The 19,738-nt window shown below is 39.2% G+C and overlaps 1 protein-coding gene across 2 annotated transcripts in view; it reads right to left on the reverse strand.

Annotated features, from left to right (window-relative positions):
* Positions 1-1,024: 1,024 nt before the first annotated feature.
* The window catches only part of MAMDC2 (MAM domain containing 2), a 64,013-nt gene continuing 45,299 nt past the window's right edge, over positions 1,025-19,738 (reverse strand). The window contains exons 10-14 of one of the 2 annotated variants that reach the window (XM_069775764.1): positions 10,261-10,354; positions 8,430-8,582; positions 3,403-3,659; positions 2,256-2,340; positions 1,025-1,969 (exon numbers count right to left, since the gene is read on the reverse strand). In XM_069775764.1, the coding sequence (XP_069631865.1) occupies positions 1,908-1,969; positions 2,256-2,340; positions 3,403-3,659; positions 8,430-8,582; positions 10,261-10,354 (651 nt within the window). In that variant the 3' untranslated portion in view covers positions 1,025-1,907. Of the gene's footprint in view, positions 1,970-2,255; positions 2,341-3,402; positions 3,660-8,429; positions 8,583-10,260; positions 10,355-19,738 lie in introns of those variants that run through there. The other variant, XM_069775765.1, reaches the window with a different exon arrangement.

Genomic DNA, 19,738 nt, shown 5'->3' on the forward strand with positions numbered 1-19,738 from the left:
AAAACTGAAGTTTGCCAGTGGAGAAATCTTAATGCACCTTCCCTAGTTTTCAGATGTTTGGCAGCCATTCTTTCAACAGTCTGTGAATTTCCTATTCTATAAATCGATATTCAGCAGGCACTAAAGTAATTTAAAGCCTCCTTTGAAATTCTCTTTCTGTTCTTTAATTCCTGCAGGAAGAAATGGTTGTAAAGGTGCTGTTGTTCCCTACTGAAGGAAGAACTTAGGCTTTTTTTGCAGTCAGGATGGTGCTACATGCCCTATGGATAATTACTACCCTCAGCGAACTGACAAAATCATTGCACTGGTGAGGTCCCTAGAGAATGCTCAATGGAGAGTGAAATAGAGTACTTTGCTTATGTTCTTATTAATAATTTGATCTGAATGTTGATATCAAAGCATACGCCTTACAGATAGTGACTCTTACGCAACAGTCCATTGTTTCTGGTTGCTTTCATTTTCAGAATAATAGCAAGAGTGATGTGTTCAGAACGAGCTGCCAATGGGGACTGTAGGTAGCTAGGATAGACAGTTAAGATGTCAATTCCTTTTTGCTCTTCCTCAGTCTCTAGGAAATAATAAACTGCTTCCATCTGTGTGGTCAAACAAACACGTTAGTACTGAATGTATTTAACTGAACAAGCTCTTCAATTGTTTGTGTCATCAAAATGAAAACTTACTAAAGATGCAGGTGGCTAGATTGTCCCAGGTGCTGTTGATCCTTATAGGCCATTAGGAAAAATGTGTACTTGTTCTGAAAAGAGAAGAGGCTATTCCCCCTTTTCAGGGCTCACATCTTGCAGCAACATCTTGAATGTTGTGGCTGTTAAGAATAATTTCTATGGCTCAATACAGGAACTTCTTACAGCAGATCAGATGATTGCTTTTTGTCAGCTGTCTTAGGTGATGTGACCCACACACTTCATTCTCTTCATATACAAAATACTGAATTCAGGCTACTATATTAGGTTAAGTTGTTTCTCATTACACCAGTAACTATAAAGTCTAGAGCAGAACAATAAGATGATTTTCAAAGTTACATTTTATTAGGAAGTTATCATAATTTCAAAACAAAACCTTACACACAAACACATAAAATCTTAAAAATTAACAAGTTGTGTGAATTCAGTTTCCTATTAATATAAATGCAAGGCATCTGTAGTTGGGTAAAGTGTAAGTGCATTCCTTGTGAGTGTACAAATTGATTAAAAAAAATCCCCAAGACTTGTAAGCCAGAAAACATACAGCTTTGAACCATTTCATTTAATACAGTCCAAAATGTCAGCAGCTTACACTGAAAAGTGAGTTTGTTATTGGCAAGGATGACAAATATATTTGTTATAGTAAATGGATACAAAACCACAAAAAATTGCCAGCAGAGTGTTAAGAGTTTCCCAGAGAGATTTGTCAAGAATAATTGCACTTAACCTGTAGGCTATTACTAGTAGCTAATACTATTTTCTTTATTATTTCAAAATATTTATAATTTCCTTAACAAAAATCCATTCTGTACCCAACACAAAACATTCACTGAATGCAGATTTAAAATAACACAATATTGGATCTTAATTGTGCACCCTTACTTTCTTCTTTTTAACTATATACCAGAAAGGTTAAAAAAAAAAAGAAAAAAAGAAAGCATTAAAATGACTGATCTGTGCAAAATGGGAAGCCTTTATATAATAACTGATATATCATGCAAAAGAGAAAAAAAACAGTCTAAGAAGCCCTGAGTCGATAATTTCATTGCAAAGGCAAGGAACATGAGTGCTCTGAGTTCTTCCTATATATTGGTGTATATTCAAACCAGTCCAGTATTTACTTAAAAAATATTTTAAAATAGGCAGTTTGTGCAGTTTCTCACACACAAATCTTCTACACACTTCATTCCTTTCAGGAGACTGTATTTAATACTCAATTTCATTTAAGTTGTCGGGATAGCCTGATGAGAATTGAATTTCTTCCACTTCTAGAATACAAAGAAGGGGGAAATACTGTAATTATTTGTATTTTTATCATACAAAAGAATGCGTAACACAGAATGTAATTACCATGCTGGATTTAAATGGGACCACCACAGCATGTTTACTAGTCCAGATTCTGAGCATGGTCTCGCATCTTATTAGAACACAAAAATTCTGCACTAACCAAGCAGCATGATAGTAAATTCAGATCCATTCAGTGGGGATTCAAGGGAAGAAGTTATCACCTACCTCATTACTAAAAGCACTGTGAATTGCTAGGCTTAAACTTACCTAAACAGGGTCCTGCCTGGAACAGAATGTCATCAATAGCAGTGTCACTTCTCATTGACACACCACGGATTGCCTCAAAAATAATCTGTAAAGGTAAGACACAGCTTTTCATGAATCCCACAGGAGGAAGGACTAAAAAAATATAATACCCATGCAGTCTATTCAAGGATCTAGTGTGTCCTGAAAGCCTGCTTCTTGGAAAGAAACTTCTATGCTCCATCAGTGGACTGATTGCCCTGGTCAGAGAATTTGGGTGTGTGCTATGTCAAAGGAAGCAAATCTGTTCTCACAGTTTGTTAAGAAATTGCTGTGTGTTATAGACCACTGATAAATTTTCTCTAGTGATGTGACATTTCTATCTTGTTTTTCAGCCCAAATGTGCCACGGTGTGTTTCCCCTATGCAAGCAAGACTTGAGGGGCAAAAAAGGCATTACAATATTATGTTATGGTCTTACTGATGAAGCTAAACTTGCTTTTCAGTAAAAGGTTTACCCTCCCCACCCCAGCCCGCCCCAATTAATTTTCAGGCTCTTAAGGCAAAGTGATTAAAAAAGCCCACACAACAGCTTTCGTTAGTGATCTGTGCAGTTTTGTGCCCAGTGCTGTTTCAGTCAATAGCAATTTCAGCTTCCTCTTTGACAGAGAAACTGAAGCAGGCTTTATCTCTGGCCATACTGAAATGATGGCACTGTTGAAACCAAAGGCAGAGTTCTGGCTTTGCATCATTCCTTGCCTTTGGTGCCACCTCAGAAAGACTATCCTGCAAGAAGCAGCCGTTTTATCACAGCTTAGTGGTTATGTCAAATCTAGACAGGGCTTTAGACAGCTGAAGGAAAAGAAATTGCACAAGTGATCTAAATAAAAATTACCACTACTGACAAGAAATGATGGGAAAACAGCATTTAAATACTTTTTAAAAAATTTTGAATTAATTAACTATTTTCATACTTGCAACCTATTAATGTCTTTAATAATTCCCTCCCTACCTTCATTTGTAAGAAATTACATGTTACTTCAGCTTGTTCAGGTGTCCATTCAATGCTCTCTACATTTTAATTTTTTTTTTATACAACCCAAAACGTGGATTCTAGCACATAGTTCAGTTCAATATTCCATTTTGACTGCTTTTTGTTTGTTTTTTCTTACCTGGTAGTTTCTATCGCTTTCATATTCTATCAGTCCCCTTAACCATGAGATGCTTTGTTCCCCTGTCCTCCTCCACAAAGGAATCTCTTCATCATCACCTTCCTTTTTTAGATAAACACTTAATAATCCAGTCCCAGCTCCATACATGTGATAGAAAAATGTCAAGCACTGTTTTCCACTTCCTCTTAGTGATCTTGAAACTAGGTATGCTCTCTGTCCATAGACCATGTTGGATGCCTCTATATACATGTAGTATCCTTAAAAAGATATACAAGCAAATATTAGCAAAGTAGAATACATTCTCTCAGCATGTTCATTATGGTCAACATGCTCATTATATAAAAAATGATTGAAAATTATTGAAACTATTTTGATACAGATATTTATGCTGTAGACTCTTGTATTTGTGAACTGTAGTATTTGTGATATTGTAATAATTTTGTAGTATAATAATGGTAATATTTGTGAATGCTAATATAAGAACACTTAAAAACTTGTTTATATCTGATGAAATACATAGCAACAGAAAGGAATACAAAATCATAGCTGTTCATAAACCGGGAATGCACTCTGACATTGGTCAAGTAATTGGAATTCAGAGACAGCTGCATGTACATCTGAGGGTACAGTTTATGCAATGTGTGGAGCTGATGCTATTAACAAAGCAAATGAATTGAAATACCTCTTTTAAATCACATATGACATCAACAATATTTTTCTTTCTGTGATCAAGACGTGAAGACACAAGTGAGGAAACCTAGACTCTCTAGAATCCATGAGTGAATGAAAGATTGTCATGAACTCTAATCTGTGGAAAAATTAGTCATTAATTGGTGGCAGGCAAATTACACATCCTCCCACCCCCAATCCATCATTCCGTTATTTCCAGTTGGAGGAAACTGAGGTGTGTCAGAAGACTGAGGAGCATCCCCACCTCATCCCATCTGCTGCTGCATGTGGCAGCTGTTCTGTGTCTTGAGATGTACACTCTGCCAGCAGGCAGCAAACTCCGATTTTGCAGCAGCTCTTCATGCAGTCCCACTGTTCCCTTTTTGTTGTGTTGGAGAAAACAATTTGCCTTTCTGCCACCACAAGTCCTGGCACTGAGATCACCCTCAGGGGGAGAGGGGATTCCTAACGATCAGTAAGGCAGGAGAAAAGCTGAGAGTGGAAAGAGCAGCCAGTGGATGCTCACGGTGTCCCTCATCTACACAAACCCATGCTGAAGACATCCCTTCTGACCTGGGTTGTAGTTTGGTGGTGAGCAGCAGTAGAGAGAAAAGGCGAAAAGGAAAATTATGTACAGCTGTAGGTCTGTAAAGAAAAGATAATTTCATACAGTGTGTTGGAGAATTCCCAAGGCTACTTATACAAAACTTAGTGCAAGCCATTGTGGGAATTTTGATGTTCACAATGCTTAAATGTTCCTTGAGTTAAAAATCAAAGCCTACAGCTCATACTACAGTTTAATAAAATAACCTGCCTTTAGTTCTAAGGCCTGAATCATATTATAAACTTGTTGGAAAGACTAGATAAGCTCTTGGTTTTGTGAATTCAAATCTATGCATTTCTCAGCACATCTTGCTGCAAAGAGATGTGTGAAATAAGGAATAAACATCGTTGTCAGAGGCCAGGCTTAAAAGATTCTCTTGCTTCACCAGTTCTGAAGTTGAGCCGTCAGCCTCAGATCTCAGAATCAGAAGCCTCAGATCTTAGTGATCTACATAAACTGAAAATAGGTCTAAAGACAGTTTCTGCCTTACAGATCAAGAAAATTGTGCTAACAGCCCATTCCAGTTCTTGAGTAAGAAACTCTTAAGTGTTGCTTCTACTATAAGGAGATGGTTATTGTCCTTGGAAACACAAGAGCTGGGACATACAGAATATTCGAAAGAGGAAGAATAAAATATATTATCTAGGGAATAACCGGGGGGGGGGGAGGCATCAAAACAACCTGAATGTTAAATCCTTTTATGGAATTGAGTTTGGTTACCTACCAAAACAACCACTTTAATGTGATGTAGTCCTTTTGGGTTATATTTTGTAGAAAAAGAACAGTCTGCCAGACAATGCAGAGATGGGGTACAGATGCTTCTCCAAGAGTCTCACCCACATTTCAAAATAAAAATTCTCAAATGAACTTTAAAAACTGTTAGGAAAAATTCTCACTTATTTTAAAGCTGGTGGTCACATGTCTAGTTGATGCAGAAGAACTGGAGAGCATGGGTAACAAAGACTTACAGACAGTACGTCATCTAATTCACTCTAATGTCATCTAATTTTTAAATTGAAAAGGGACAAGAATTTCAGTATTCCCCTTTGAAAGTCATTCCACAGTACAAAGGTATCATTATTGGGAAAATGTTCTTAATTTGTAGATAGCCTACATTTTCCACTTAGATAGCCAATAGATCTGGTCAGAACATGGTCAGATTTGTAAGTAATGTTTCTAGGTTTTATTTCATAACACATAAGAGAAGTTTTAAGCTTTAAAACTTACTTATCTCTGAAGGCTATTCATGTTTCTACCCAGAATCACTACTGTTTAGAATTAACAAAGGAAGAACATAATTTCTTGGTGATCTGAAATTTCAAGCCAAAGAGAAATATTCCCATCTGCATTCTCAATTCCACATGTAGGATGTTGGCCATACAGTCCCCCACACCATGAATTTACGTCTCTCTAGTCAATTTCCATACCTTGCTGAAGATGCAACTATTACAAAAATTTTACCAGGAGATAGGGAAGGGAAATTTTGCTGAACATGTACAAAGCCGTCTTTTTAGATAAAGAGATCAGAAACAAGACAAAACATTTGTTATTTTATTAACTAGAAGCATTTGTTATTTTGTTAACTAGAAACAAAAGGGTTTTCCAGAGTCACTTGAATTAAGTTTGCATAGAGCAAGACTTCAGATGCACAGCTGAAATAACTATGCTTGATGATGCTTAATGTGGTTTACACTCAGTCACAGCTGACAGAATAATAACAGCTTTTGGTGAGCCTTTTGAGGAGGCCAACTGCTTTTGTAATTCAGTTAAAATTTTTAACAGACTGGATAGATGGCTACTGTAAATAAGCCAGCTTGTCTGCAACTGACTTTATGACTTGTTGAATGAATGGTAACCACTGTGAAGGAGGGCAAATCCAAAGGCCCCAAAAGCCTTCTTAGACCTATGTAAGCATTTAAAGTTCACAAGCCTTAGGGCAGTTTCATCCATTATACTAAGTCAGTGGAGTTGTTACTGAGGTCCTCTGCAGGAACACGAGCACCCAACGCAGTGATGCACTTTGTCATTTCCAAAAGTCAACAGGTACTGCCCCTGGTGTGGGGGCAATTCTGATGCAGTTTTCTGTGCGCTCGCTCATGCTAATGGGGGCCCCACTTGCCTAAATAGTTTATATTACACCAATAAGGTTATGGAGGAGATTTTCAAGATAAAGGGTCTGTGGGACCTCTTTTATTATCCATGTTTTCTTCTAAGTTTGAACAGGAAGGTGTTCATGCAAGAAGAGATCCCAACCACTTGTTTGCCTTTTAGTTTCACAGAATATTCCCATAACCTAGGGGTTTGGAAGAAGGCTTTTCCATGGGGTCTGGAGAGTCATTCTCTTGGGTTTTTGTGGCAAGGTTTTGGTAGCGGGGGGGTTACAGGGATGGCTTCTGTGAGAAGACACCAGAAACTTCCCCATGTCTGACACAGCCGAGGCCAGCCGGCTCCAAGATGGACCTGCCGCCAGCCAAGGCCAAGCCCATCAGCGATAGTGGTAGTGTCTCTGGGATAATATATTTAAGAAGGGAAAAAAAAGTTGTGGCAGTTCAGAAACTGCAGCTGGAGAGAGGAGTGAGAACATGTTAAGAGAAACAGCCCTGCAGACACTAAGGTCAGTAAGAAGGAGGGGGAGGAGGTGCTCCAGGCGCCGGAGCAGAGATTCTCCTGCAGCCCGTGGGGAAGACCATGGTGAGGCAGGCTGTCCCCCTGCAGCCCAGGGAGGTCCACAATGGAGCAGATATCCACCTGCAGCCCGTGGACGACCCCACGCTGGAGCAGGTGGGTGCCCAAAGGAGGCTGTGACCCTGTGGGAAGCTCGCACTGGAGCAGGCTCCCGGCAGGACCTGAGGACCTGTGGAAAGAGGAGCCCATGTTGGAGCAGGTTTTCTGTTAGGAATCATAACCTCGCAGGGGACCCACGCTGGAGCAGTCTGTGCCTGAAGGACTGCACCCCATGGAAGGGACCCATGCTGGAGCAGTTTGTGAAGAACTGCAGCCCATGGGAAGGACCCACATTGGAGAGTTCTTGGAGAACTGTCTCCTGTGGGATGGACCCCACGCTGGAGCAGGGGAAGAGTGTGAGGAGTCCTGCCCCTGAGGAGGATGAAGTGGCAGAGACAACATGTGATGAACTGACCACAACCCCCATTCCCCATTCCCCTGTGCCACTGGGGTGAGGTGGGAGATAGGTAGAGAATCCAGGAGTTAAGCTGTGCCTGGGAAGAAGGGAGGGGTGGAGGGAAGGTGTTTTGAGATTTGGTTTTATTTCTCATTACCCTACTCTGATTGACTGGCAAAAAATTAATTTTCCCCAAGTTGAGTCTGTTTTGCCCATGGTGGTAATTGGTGAGTGATCTCTCCTGTCCTTACCTCGACCCACGAGCTCTTTGTTATATTTTCTCTCCCCTGTCCAGCTGAGGGGAGGCGGAGTGATAGAATGGCTTTGGTGAGTACCTGCTGTCCAGCCAGGGTTTACCCACCACAGTCATCCTGTCCTTTTTTCTCCCAAAGGAAAGGTCTACTTTAGGACACAAAGACCGAATTACCCACTTCGTCTGCAGGTAATTCAGATTAAACACCACATTCTCAAAACCATCTGTGGGTCCCTAAGAAGCGGGTTTACTTCGTTTGATTAATAACTGTTCTGAACAGAAGAGTAAAAACTTGGTCTGTGTTCTAGGTTATCATTTCAAAGTATTTTTTATTAACTATCGATCTCTGTTCTGAAAGTTCAATGTGGAGCTTAACTCACCTACCCCAGTAGTGTGGTCTCCTTTCGGTCCGGTGTAAGAAGTGGGAGTTGGACCCCTCCTTCTGTGCCAACTCCCACGACCTCTCTTCTTCTGGGTAAACACACACTCATCTTTTTCAAAAGTACACTCTCCAGGATTGGTCAGCAATAGATCTGTAAGGAGAGGACACTGTTTAAAACGGCAAATATATTAGACAGGTACAGGGAGAGATTACACAAGGTATGTATTGCATTCACTCACCTGCTGAAACCACGTATCTATCTAGCAATACTTTCAGTTGTCATAAACTTATAAAAGCTAGCTTCAAACTGATGTACAAAATTTAATTTCATTTTCTTCACAGCTTTAGGGAAATCTGTGCCCTAGTCTGGCTCACTAACATACACTAATATTCTTTAAAGCATCTCATGCAGTTTATTATCTCATCATAGCTCTTAACTCTGTTCACAATGGGCTCTACCAGTGTAATTTTCTTCACTACTGTGGCACCCCAAGCAGTTTAATGAGCTCCAGCATGTACAACATGCATATTAAATGAGTATTGTCAAAGATTGGCATTCCTGTAATCTGAAATCAAACGCCACATTTAGCTCTCCTATGTTGCCTTGGCACCAGATTCTAATACTGCATACAACAGACCACAGAGCTGTAATTACTAGAGTATTTTCATTATTTCAATTCTATTAGATGATGCAGAAGACAAAAAGTTGACAATTCAGCTGCTTGCCAGGAAGCTTCTGTCAGCTCTTCTGCTATAATCTGAATCTGTAGTTCAGAAGTAGACACTCTGAGCTGCTTTCACCTTTTGAAAAGGAGGAAGCCTTGTTGCCTCACATACTCTGGGGCATTTTTTGAGCATTTTTTTACTGCCATCAGTGACAAGTCCCAGTATGACTATATACCAAAGTGTCAGTTCTGCACCTTTGGTTCGTTTTCAAATTACTTAGGAACTACAGAAAGGCAAAACAGACAATTGTTGGAAATACTTTAGAAAAATGGCATCTTGTTTTATACATGTGACTTCTCTTGTTCTGTAATGGTTAGCTGCCTGAATGCATGAAATCCAATCAAAAGAGGTCATTAAATAGTTATTATTACATGGAAATATAAATGGTACGGTAGATCAGCCTCATCACCATTTCAAAGGCATGGCTTTATTCCGAAGAAGAATGGGTTTATAGATTGTGCCCATCTCATAAGAATGGTTTCTAAATTAGGATACAATCATTGTATTGTCAAACCTCAAAAAGCCCCAGAAGAGGGAATTTGGGTGAGTTCAGAGAGGTTAGCCTGTGCATGTCAGAGGGTAAAGTCTCAGTCAAAACCATTCAGTTCCTCTCACTACAGGAGGGAGAGTTAGACTCATTAGTCTTCATCACAGAACTGCAACTCCGATAAGGGATTGTGTCTTTGCCTTGCACAACTGTACTTCTGGACTTAAAAGAATAATGCTGTGTTTTGAAAATATTGCTTTTGGGTCCATTCCTGGTTTCCTAAAAGCCATTTGAAAACTACTTTCCCCTCAGCTGGACTGTTTTGGTTTTTCTAAATTGTAGTTCCCCAAAAGGAATGCTCATCTATATACAACTGCACTGGAGTCAGTGGAGTTAATTAGGAGTTAGCTGGTTCTGCTGTGAACAAAAACTGGCCCTTGCTGTATGTATGCTACTGCAAAGATAGAATTTATGCAATATTTATTGGAAAGAGAAAAGAAAAGAAACCACGGTGGGATGAAGGCAGCTGTAGGATGGGCTTGGAAAATTAAGGTATGCGATGAACTCTTACTAAAAAGGGTAGCAGCTGTTGGACGACAAATATACATGGTCTTACCAGCAGCCTGGCAGCTTCCCAGGCTGAATGATATATCATCCAGTGCTACAAGTCCACAGTCCCAGAAGCTTTTGCACCAGCTGACAAAGACAACCTGCAATACATGAAGGAAGTTTCAAGTATCTAACAAAAGCCGGCACTGTTAAGTGTATGGAAATTTAGATTTTTCCACATGCGCTAATAATTTTGACATCTATAGAACAGAATTGATGAATCCACTTTGTTTTGGCACATATTAACACTGCCAGTGACTGAAATTTCAAATCCAGTGGGGTTTACATGTATGTTTTCATTCAATAGCAAGTGTTTTCTCACTTTTATAGGCAAATGATGTATCTCAGTATGTAGTTTCCATTTTATTAGGAGAGTGTGTATTTTTTAGTGTATGAGAAAACATGACTCACTGAGGTTGTGGTTTTCCCCCCCAAAAAAACCAACATGAACAGCTCAAATGTCCTCAGCTATCTTATCCTTACAACCAGGAGGTTTTATCCATGGAAAAATAAATTTGAACGAGTAATGCAGAGTGATGGCCAAGAGAAATGGCTGTGGCAAAAAAAACAAAGAACAATAGAGATGAGATGAAACTACTGCATAAAATGGAATTATTCAGAAATGACACAAGGCCATGATATCATAGAGCAGGAGGCTAGAAATGCTAAGCATCATTCACAGTGTTCATCTGGGTTTGTGAAGGTAAGAATAGCTTCCAAGATGTTTTATTTGACTACACATTAATTCTGCCATGGAAAATACAAGTCACTCATGAGATGACAAAATAAAATGTAAAGAAACTAAGAATCCCAGCTGCCTTTCTCCCAAGGCTGACAGAGGTATGTTCGAATTACAGAAGACACAGTAAGGTTGATTTTGTGAAAATACTGCTGGCAGTTTTCTTTGCCTAACTACTGCAAACTATCTATCTGACCATTGGGGTTATGACCAAAATTTGGGAGGAGCTTTTCAAAACAATTCCTTTGTGATGAGGTCTGAGCTAGTGACCAGAGACGGATGAATGCCACTTCTAACAGTTTAATATTATGGAACAACTGTAAACACCTCAGTTACATATTTGAGGTTAAATGCTGACTGACAGTTTCATGTGGATACAAAAAGGTTGTTAAAAGTCGTGCATGCGTTATTTAATATGTCCTCTTTTAACAGGCTCAGTAACATCTTCAATATGGTCATTATACTGGATTTTGCTAGATTGCTTTGCTACGCAGTATTTTTTTACCCATCTGCTTATAAAACAGCCTGAGATGTAACTACACTTAAACCTTTGAGGAATGTATGGGTTATGCTGCTCAAGATGGAGCAATTTTCAAAACCATTTTCCATTCAGTGCTACCAATCCTGGTAATAGTAATTATCTGTCTTGTAAACTGTTACAGGTACGGACTTGAAGAGTGCCCCTGCACAGCGTGCACAACTGCTCAGTGTATCGTGGCCAAAAACTGGCCTTTTCTTTTTTTTTTTTTTCTTTTTTGTTTTTCTTTTTTCTGTAGAGCTGCTCTCTTAGCCTTAAGGCTTAACAGGACAAAAATTGTTTCCTACTTTGTAAGTTCATTCTCAAGAAACAGGCGCAATCTGTTAAAAAATGCTAGCATCTCTTGGAATAAAGCATACAATAAATACTGACGTTGGGTGGACGTCATTCACCAGACTTTTAATACATGCATTCTGGTGAACATTTGTAATAAACTAAAGACATATTATAGTCCTAAACCCAAGAATCCTCAGAAAACCACACATGAAAGGGTGAGGTCAGTCCTCGTTTTGTGAAACAACATTTCCACACTGTGGAATGATGTTGTAAGTGATGTTTTCCTATTGACATCACTGGGAGCAGGATCAAGTTCTTTATTCTTAAATTGCGATAATTTGTTCCATACAAGGTATGTAATTACCCATTGGATCCTGCAGAAAGCCCTGTATTTTAAAAGCATCGCAACAATAACTCTTGGTCTCTCAAAGGCCATTGAACCGGTCGCCTTTGTACAATCAAAGGATTGATCTGTTTCGGTGATACTTACAAACTTGTTCAGCTTTGTCATCTGTAGCTTTAGCATTACTAATTCTCCACTTGCTTTTTGTGGCATTGAGTGACATGCTGCCATGAGCAGCCTTTATAATTGCACGGGTGTGGGGGAGCTTGTGCTTGGGAATTTGGAGTTTCCAGTATTAGCTATAGCAAATGTACTGAAACAGTTCATTGTCCCCTTGGCTTATTTTGTTGCTATATTCTTGATTTAGTTTTAAGCAACGGGGTAGAAGATATTTTTATTCACAGGTCAAATTTATTCACTCTTCTTTTTGTCCTAAATATCCCTTTTTTGTCATAAAGGGACATCTTTGACTATTTGAACTTCACCTACCAAAATTGTATCAATTTGGATTTACTCAGCTACTCATCTTCACCCTATGTCAGCTCTCTGAATCCTTTCTACAGTCTCAGTAGGACTAATCTCATGATGCTTTACAGTTGTTCTTGCTTTGAATTAAAGTATTTCCTAGGTCAATTCTTCCAAAAGAAATTTTTATGAAGTTATCTCATGCCTTGGAGAAGAGAATAGGGCGATCTTTCTGCTCAGCTCACACTTTCTTCATAAAACATGACAGATGAACAACATACTAATTGTTTTAAACTAGGTAACAAATCTTCCTGGACTTGCATGCTATCTTGGAGGCTAAATTAAAACCATTATCAAATGCAGGCAGTTGTTGCCTGTGTTACTGAAAAATAAAACATATTTTCCTCTCATGTCTCTTTTTGTTCCAATAACAGGACACAGCCAGGGCATTAGTTTCCTTCCAAACCATTGCCATGATTTCTGGAAGCTGGTTTGTTTCTTTTCCAGTGCTTAATCAATGTTCCTGGCCTGCAGCCTCAAAGTATCAATAATCAGGTTTTAGGATTTATCCTGGATTATATCAGTAATGAGCAACACCAAAGGAGAACAGCTGGTAGAGCAAGCAGGGTCTTCTCCCAGGATGACTTCTCCCAGGACACACTGTTGGGTTGTGCTGCAGACACTGAGTGAGGTAGAAGGAACTTCTCAACCTTAGCACTCTGCATCTCTACAAATGAGTTAAAATGTATGCATATGAAGTTTACCTGCTTTTGGAGGAGAAAAAAAGAGTAGGACATGCAGTAGGGTACCTCCAGTGTAAGGAAGAACTAATATGGAAACTTGTAAAATGAGGTTTGGAGGGAGCTGGACTGAGAACAGGAGACAAGGAGAGAAGATGGCCCCAGATCCCTGTGGATTCTGTGTATTTTCTTTCCTACTTGTTTATCCCAGAAAGTATAGCTCTTGCTCAATTAGAGAGCCAGACCAACTAAACAAAAGAAAAACTGTGACAGCAGCCAGATCTGGTGACTGAAAAGCAAGCTATGCCTCTGCAACAAAGTAATTCGCCCAATTTCATCCTAGTGAATATTCCTAGGTTTAAACTACATACTGTATATTGGTGTAGACACAAAACTCAGTCTGTTGCTTACACACGCGTATTTCGGTTCAATGTCTTAAAGGAGAAAGGCTGTTATAGTGGAGTTTGAGGTGGGTTTTTTGTGAGAAGCAACTGCCGTAGCTTCCATACAGTGACACAAAACTCAGTACTACACTCAATCCAAAAGTAACTCCAGCACCAGAAAAAAAAGTGTGACATGACACAAAGAAGCAGTCAAGATGTTTTCACAAAACCGGGAGCCTGACTTTTCAGTCAGTTACACTAGTACACAGCCATGTAAGTGGGTAAGCCAGTGACTCATCACCAGCACAGGGAATGGGAGAACCACGCTGATTGTCCCAGGGCTATTCAATACAAATGTTATCAGTGTAGACCAAATTACTTTTATCTAGCTTAATTAGACTAGATTTTAAATGGCTTGGTTTTCTTTGGCTTAAACAGTCAGAAACTCATTTATCAAGAATGCAAGTAAGCTATTCAGCCAAAATTAGAATGCCTGCAAGCTTCTGTCATTTAAAATAAATTGATTTAAAATGGCACTCGCCAGGCAAGTTCAATTTCTTGCCATGTAAATACAATGAGCTTCTGCAGGAAAAATAATGGATTATAAAATCTTCTACATAGATAATTGGATAACATTGGTAGTAAGCTTGTGACATTTGAACAAATATTTTTAAAAATCTTTCCTGTCCAAGGGTAAATGGGTTGCAGAAACAAACAATAAAAGAGAAACATAAAGCTAACAAAACAACCTAGGGCCACAGGCTGTTAATACTACATCTGTACTCACTGGATTGCACGGTCTAGTAGAGAATATTGCCTGTACAGAAATGTATACAGGACACCGATATCCTCAGCTGTCCCCCAGGGCCCTCCTAGATTTCCAGAAATCTGCTATTATGGCTCTATCTTCTTTTCAGTGAAACAGTTTCCTTGCTCTTTTATAAAAGGGAAAGGTTCTTGCCTTTAGACTTAGGAGACTTGTCAGATGATGTGGCATTGTAATATCACAATATTAAGTACCCAGAACAAAAACTGAGCAAAAAAAGGAAGTGTCAGTTAAATATCACAGACACCAAAATGAGGTATGTAATATTTCATGCAAGATATCTGCTTGCTTAGCTACTGTGAAGATGCAGGCCACTTAAGTCACACTTTCTAACCGGAATAATTTTTAGTTTCCAGTATGTTGTTTCCATAACAGTATATCAAACACCACAAGACAGTGGCGTTCACATTTTACAAGCACTAATCCTACTATTTTCAGACCCTAGTCTTCTTATTGTAAATTGGCATTTCCAGTGGCTGTTCTTTAAGAAGTTTCTTGGTTTAGAGGTGAGAGACGGAAGGACTGAAGGGCCATACTATAAAACTGCAGCCCATTCCAACCTCTTTAGGTTGCATACCTTATTGTGGGAAGACTGATTAAGGGTCATATCAGAACAGTAACAAAAAGCTCCTTTATTTGACACAAGGGAGGGTTTTTCAGAGGAGGAGGAGGGGATGAGGACTAGGACGTCTCCTCTCCTCCACTTCATATCTGAGTGGAGAACTGTGTCCTTTATACTTGGTCACAGGCATCTAGGACTTCATCATATATCCAAGATTGCTTTAGTCATTTACCTATGACTTCAGTGGACAAGCAGGAGACACAAATTTGTCAGCAGCAAAGACAAATGCTAGAATAATTTAATATTGAGCATCATCACAGTGATGATGTGAGAACAACGGTCCAAAGACACTCCTTCCAAGCCCTAGGAAGGCAGAGGGGTAATAATGGATGTTTAGAGACAGCAGTACAAGAAACAAATCAACCATAAAGCTATTTGTGCCACTATATTATGTTCAGCCCCCAGAGAGCTGAAGAACTTGCTGAGCTAGAGGTCACACCTGTACCACTGTGTTTATGGTCCCTGTGAGGTCTGTTTTCCATGAATTTGCCTAATCCCTTTTTAAATGTATGTATACTATTAGCTTCCACAGCATCCTGCAGCAAAGGATTTCAGTGTTTAGTCATTCCCAAGAAAGTCCTCCCTTTTGTTTGTTTTAAAACATGTAAATATTGAAGTGCAACACTCAGTCATTTGATTCTGCTTTCTCACAACCGCAACTAAAATTAGTTACAGAGGATGGGTGAAAACAAACAGAGGAACTCAAGGAGAGTGAATTAAAAAAAAAATCAGAGAGGAAGAAAAGTACATTGAAAGAATTAAAATCCAAGAAATGCTGCCACAACAACTCTGATGGAAGGAGGGTGGGCTGTTACAATGTCAGCTACCTTTCTGAGGATTTGTTTTTGAAACCTGGGGAGGTATTCAAGCACTACAGTGCTAGGTAACATTGCAAAAACTTGCATGAATGGATAAACAACATCAGATGTTTGCTTTTGAAAACCTGAGCTTCAGAATGGTGAACCAAATCTAGCAGAAATAAACAGAATGGATATAAGTAGACCCAACTGCACTCAAACCTTCACTTTAATCTAGGTATTTGAACTTTGCTGTGAAGTTGCATAAAAGAAATATCTTTCCATGGCAGCATACACAGACAAACACACACAGAGTATCAAAATGCAGATACTTGCTCCACGGTGCAAGTGAACATCTCCAGGTTACATATGCCGTATTTTCAGTTAGCTCTGACATTTTTCTGCCATGTATTGGCCTGCAAGATCAGTTTCAGTACATTCAATCTGATCAAAAGAATCCACATATTTCAGACTCAGATTTTTATGCTGCCCTTTAAGAGGCTTATACAACAAAGCATGAAGGGTTTCATTTATTTTTAAAAATGTTAGCAGGTTTTTTTTTATTTATTTCTACCTTCCCACATTTATTCCCCAGGCACTACAGAGTATAAAAACAATACTGTATGTGTATAGGATCATAGGGACTTACACTATCTAAAAGAGAGAGTGCCTCAAGTACCAATTGAGAAATCAGGATTTTAAATTTCCTGCCTTCTTGCTAGCATTATATAGCATATGTATTTGCAGTATGTACACATATATACATATATATATATGTATAAACATTTATGACTCGCTTAGTTGGATCATACCCACCTAACCTTTTCAACATGGTATTTTCAAAGTGTCATATTAAAGCCTGTTGACCAGCTTCATGTTTCCTGCTCATAGAACTCAAGCCAACAATCCATGCCAGACTGCAGTTAGCTAATTCAAAAAGAACTTGCAAAAACCATTACACAAACCAAGAGATGAAAATCTGAGCCTTTTTATTGTCCTGATGCAAACAAATATATTACCAAAATTAAAACACATCAGACAGATTTTGTATTGTTTTCAAAGCCTTGGGAGTAGGATTCATAGTAGAAGAAAGATGAAGGACATAGGTAATCAGGTATTTTAGAACAATTGTTTTCTGGCTGCAAAATCGCTATGACCTTCCGGACTCCCTGGCCAAAGCAGCATTACAACTGCCTTACTGACTTCACTAGCCATTAAGGAACTGGCAGGAGACTGTTTACTCTTTCCACAGGCGCTGACCCTATCTACAAGTACACCGAGTAACCAAGAAGTTGATCAGCCAAACTACTGTGCATGCCTACAACTTCTTATCATCCAAGTCTAGACATAATGCATCTCAGAAAACAATACGATGGGCACATCAGCCACCACATCTGTATTAGAGGAAAGGTGGTAGCCCTACCTTATTTTGAGACCACCTCACTCCATTAAAAAACTGTTTTTCACTTGCTTGTAACATTGCCAAGACGCAATGATTTCAGCTCAGACTTTCCATGCTGGGTCCTTGCTTCAGGCTTGTTTTGGAAGATTTAAGCCAAAACAGTTCCATCATTTCCGAGAACAAGGCTAAGAAAAAAGGTTTTATTTTGCCCCTATTTAAAAAATTCTTTGAAAAGCTTGGGCACTCCTAGGCTTTGGAGTCGGAACATGAAAAGTGTCAGGGTTTGGTCTTTGTGCCAGAACGGTGCTTTCTGTCAAGTCATTATTTTTTGAAAACCTAAAATTTGTAAGAACTCAGACAAGCAGGGCAAACAGTCTGGGACATGGACAGGATTAGAGGGAAAAAAATTGGACTGTCCAGAGCTGAGGAGTAAGATAGGGAATGGGGCGGGGGGGATGACAGGGAAGGGGAGGGTGTGCAGAATTGCTGCCTACAGGGCAGGATAGATAAGACAAAGATGCGTCAGTGAGGAGGCAAAAGACACAAGGACAGGTTGGAGGAGACAGGACAAGAAAGGTCAAGCTTCAGCGAGGTTTGTTTCTGTTATGTTTCTTTATACTGCCTCTCCCTCCAGAGACTGAAGTGTAATCCCTGACTTGCTGGTTCCCACCACTCCTTGCTGTCAGGCGAAACATGCTCTGATGCTCCTCCACCTCTGGCCTACAATGAAGACAGCTGCTGAAATGAGTGTTCCTTGTCAGCTATTTCACTAGGTCCTAGGCAGACACATCTTTACAGATAACTAACCTAAGTGTTTATACAATGCTTTAGACACAGTGCTCCTTTATTTCCTTCTGTTGGCTTGGAAAAGAAGAAACAAATAAAATAAAGCACGAAAGGACCTTTTAAATTATTAAGGTTGAAGAGTTGGGCATGAGATTGCAAGGAAAAGCCAGAATTGGGTTCACTGTTCAACTTCATTCAAGCCTGCCTGTGAATATGACAAGCAGACATCTGGTAACTACACCGGTTTTTCACCCTTGCCTTATGGCAAGCAGACACACACTTAAACTTTGGCATCATTTGTCTTTTATATGCTACCTTCTCAGCTGTAAAGATATCTTGATATACTTTTCCATAATGACATGGACTTCAGGACTTCACCCATTGTCTTCCATCTACTATTTGTCTAAGGAAAACTTTATAAACTGATGGTGTATATACACAGCCATCGTGAAAACCATAAAAATGTTATACAAAGGTCAGCACATTATAGCTTGTGCGTGATTTATTATGTACCAATGGCATCTACTACATATGCAAAACTGCAACTTAATCCCTACTCTAAACCTAATTTAATTTTCCAATCCAGGAAAAAAGACAGTGTGAAAGAATAGGTTTTAAAAAGGCTAAGGTAGAACTTCACACCCCACCTCACTGCCAAATACATAGTTATTTGGCTAAGGGGTGTTTGAATTATGATATGCTGAACATATGCCAAGTTCTCTAAAGCTCAATAAATCTCACTTTTTGTGATATTTGAGAAATGCCTCCTCAACAGAATCATTCTGCAACTTGTTTCCATGGGAAAGAAGGCTTTCCCATCACAAGACCTGAAGGACCCACTGAAGGTTTTTGAGAATTGCCAGAGGCCAACAAACCCTCCTGCTGCAGAGCACTGGGTTTCTTCCCTGCTGCAGACCTTCGGGCTCAGAAGCAGTGAGGATATTCCCTTGACTTCTTTATTTCCCTCTGTGCTGCTTTCCCCATCTGCTACTGCCTACAGACAGACTGGTAACTACAGACATGAAAGCTGCAATTCATGAAAAGATTTCCATCCCAGGCAAGTTTCTTCACAAGTGTTTTAGATATACTAATTTCTAGGAAAACATAAAAATAGTTCCTCATAAATTCATATGGGAAAAGATTTTCCATGTAAATGTCAGATGCTAAAAAATCTGCCACCTACAAGGCTGTAAACCATTTTTAACAGTCATGCTCAGCTGTCATCACTACTCATACAGTGTATTACGTTATACAAGCTACTGAACCTTTTTGGAATTAATAAAGAAATACGTAAACAGGAGATGGCAAAAGTATGTTATAAGCTTGCCTTTTTAACCCATACCTTTTCATGATTAAAAAAAAAAGAGAAAAATACTTTTCTGCAAGTATTTTGGGATGATAATATGAGAGACTTTTCTATCATGCACTTGCTGGGCAGTAATAAAATTATTTTTTCTGTATCAGTTGAAAGGGAATTAGAAATTCTATTATGTTTAATGCATTAAAAAACATACATAAAAATCACATCAATTTTTTAAGGCATCAGGTCTCTGAGAGAAAACACTAGC

Source organism: Haliaeetus albicilla, chromosome Z (genome assembly GCF_947461875.1).
Source record: "Haliaeetus albicilla chromosome Z, bHalAlb1.1, whole genome shotgun sequence".
Lineage (NCBI taxonomy): Eukaryota > Metazoa > Chordata > Aves > Accipitriformes > Accipitridae > Haliaeetus > Haliaeetus albicilla.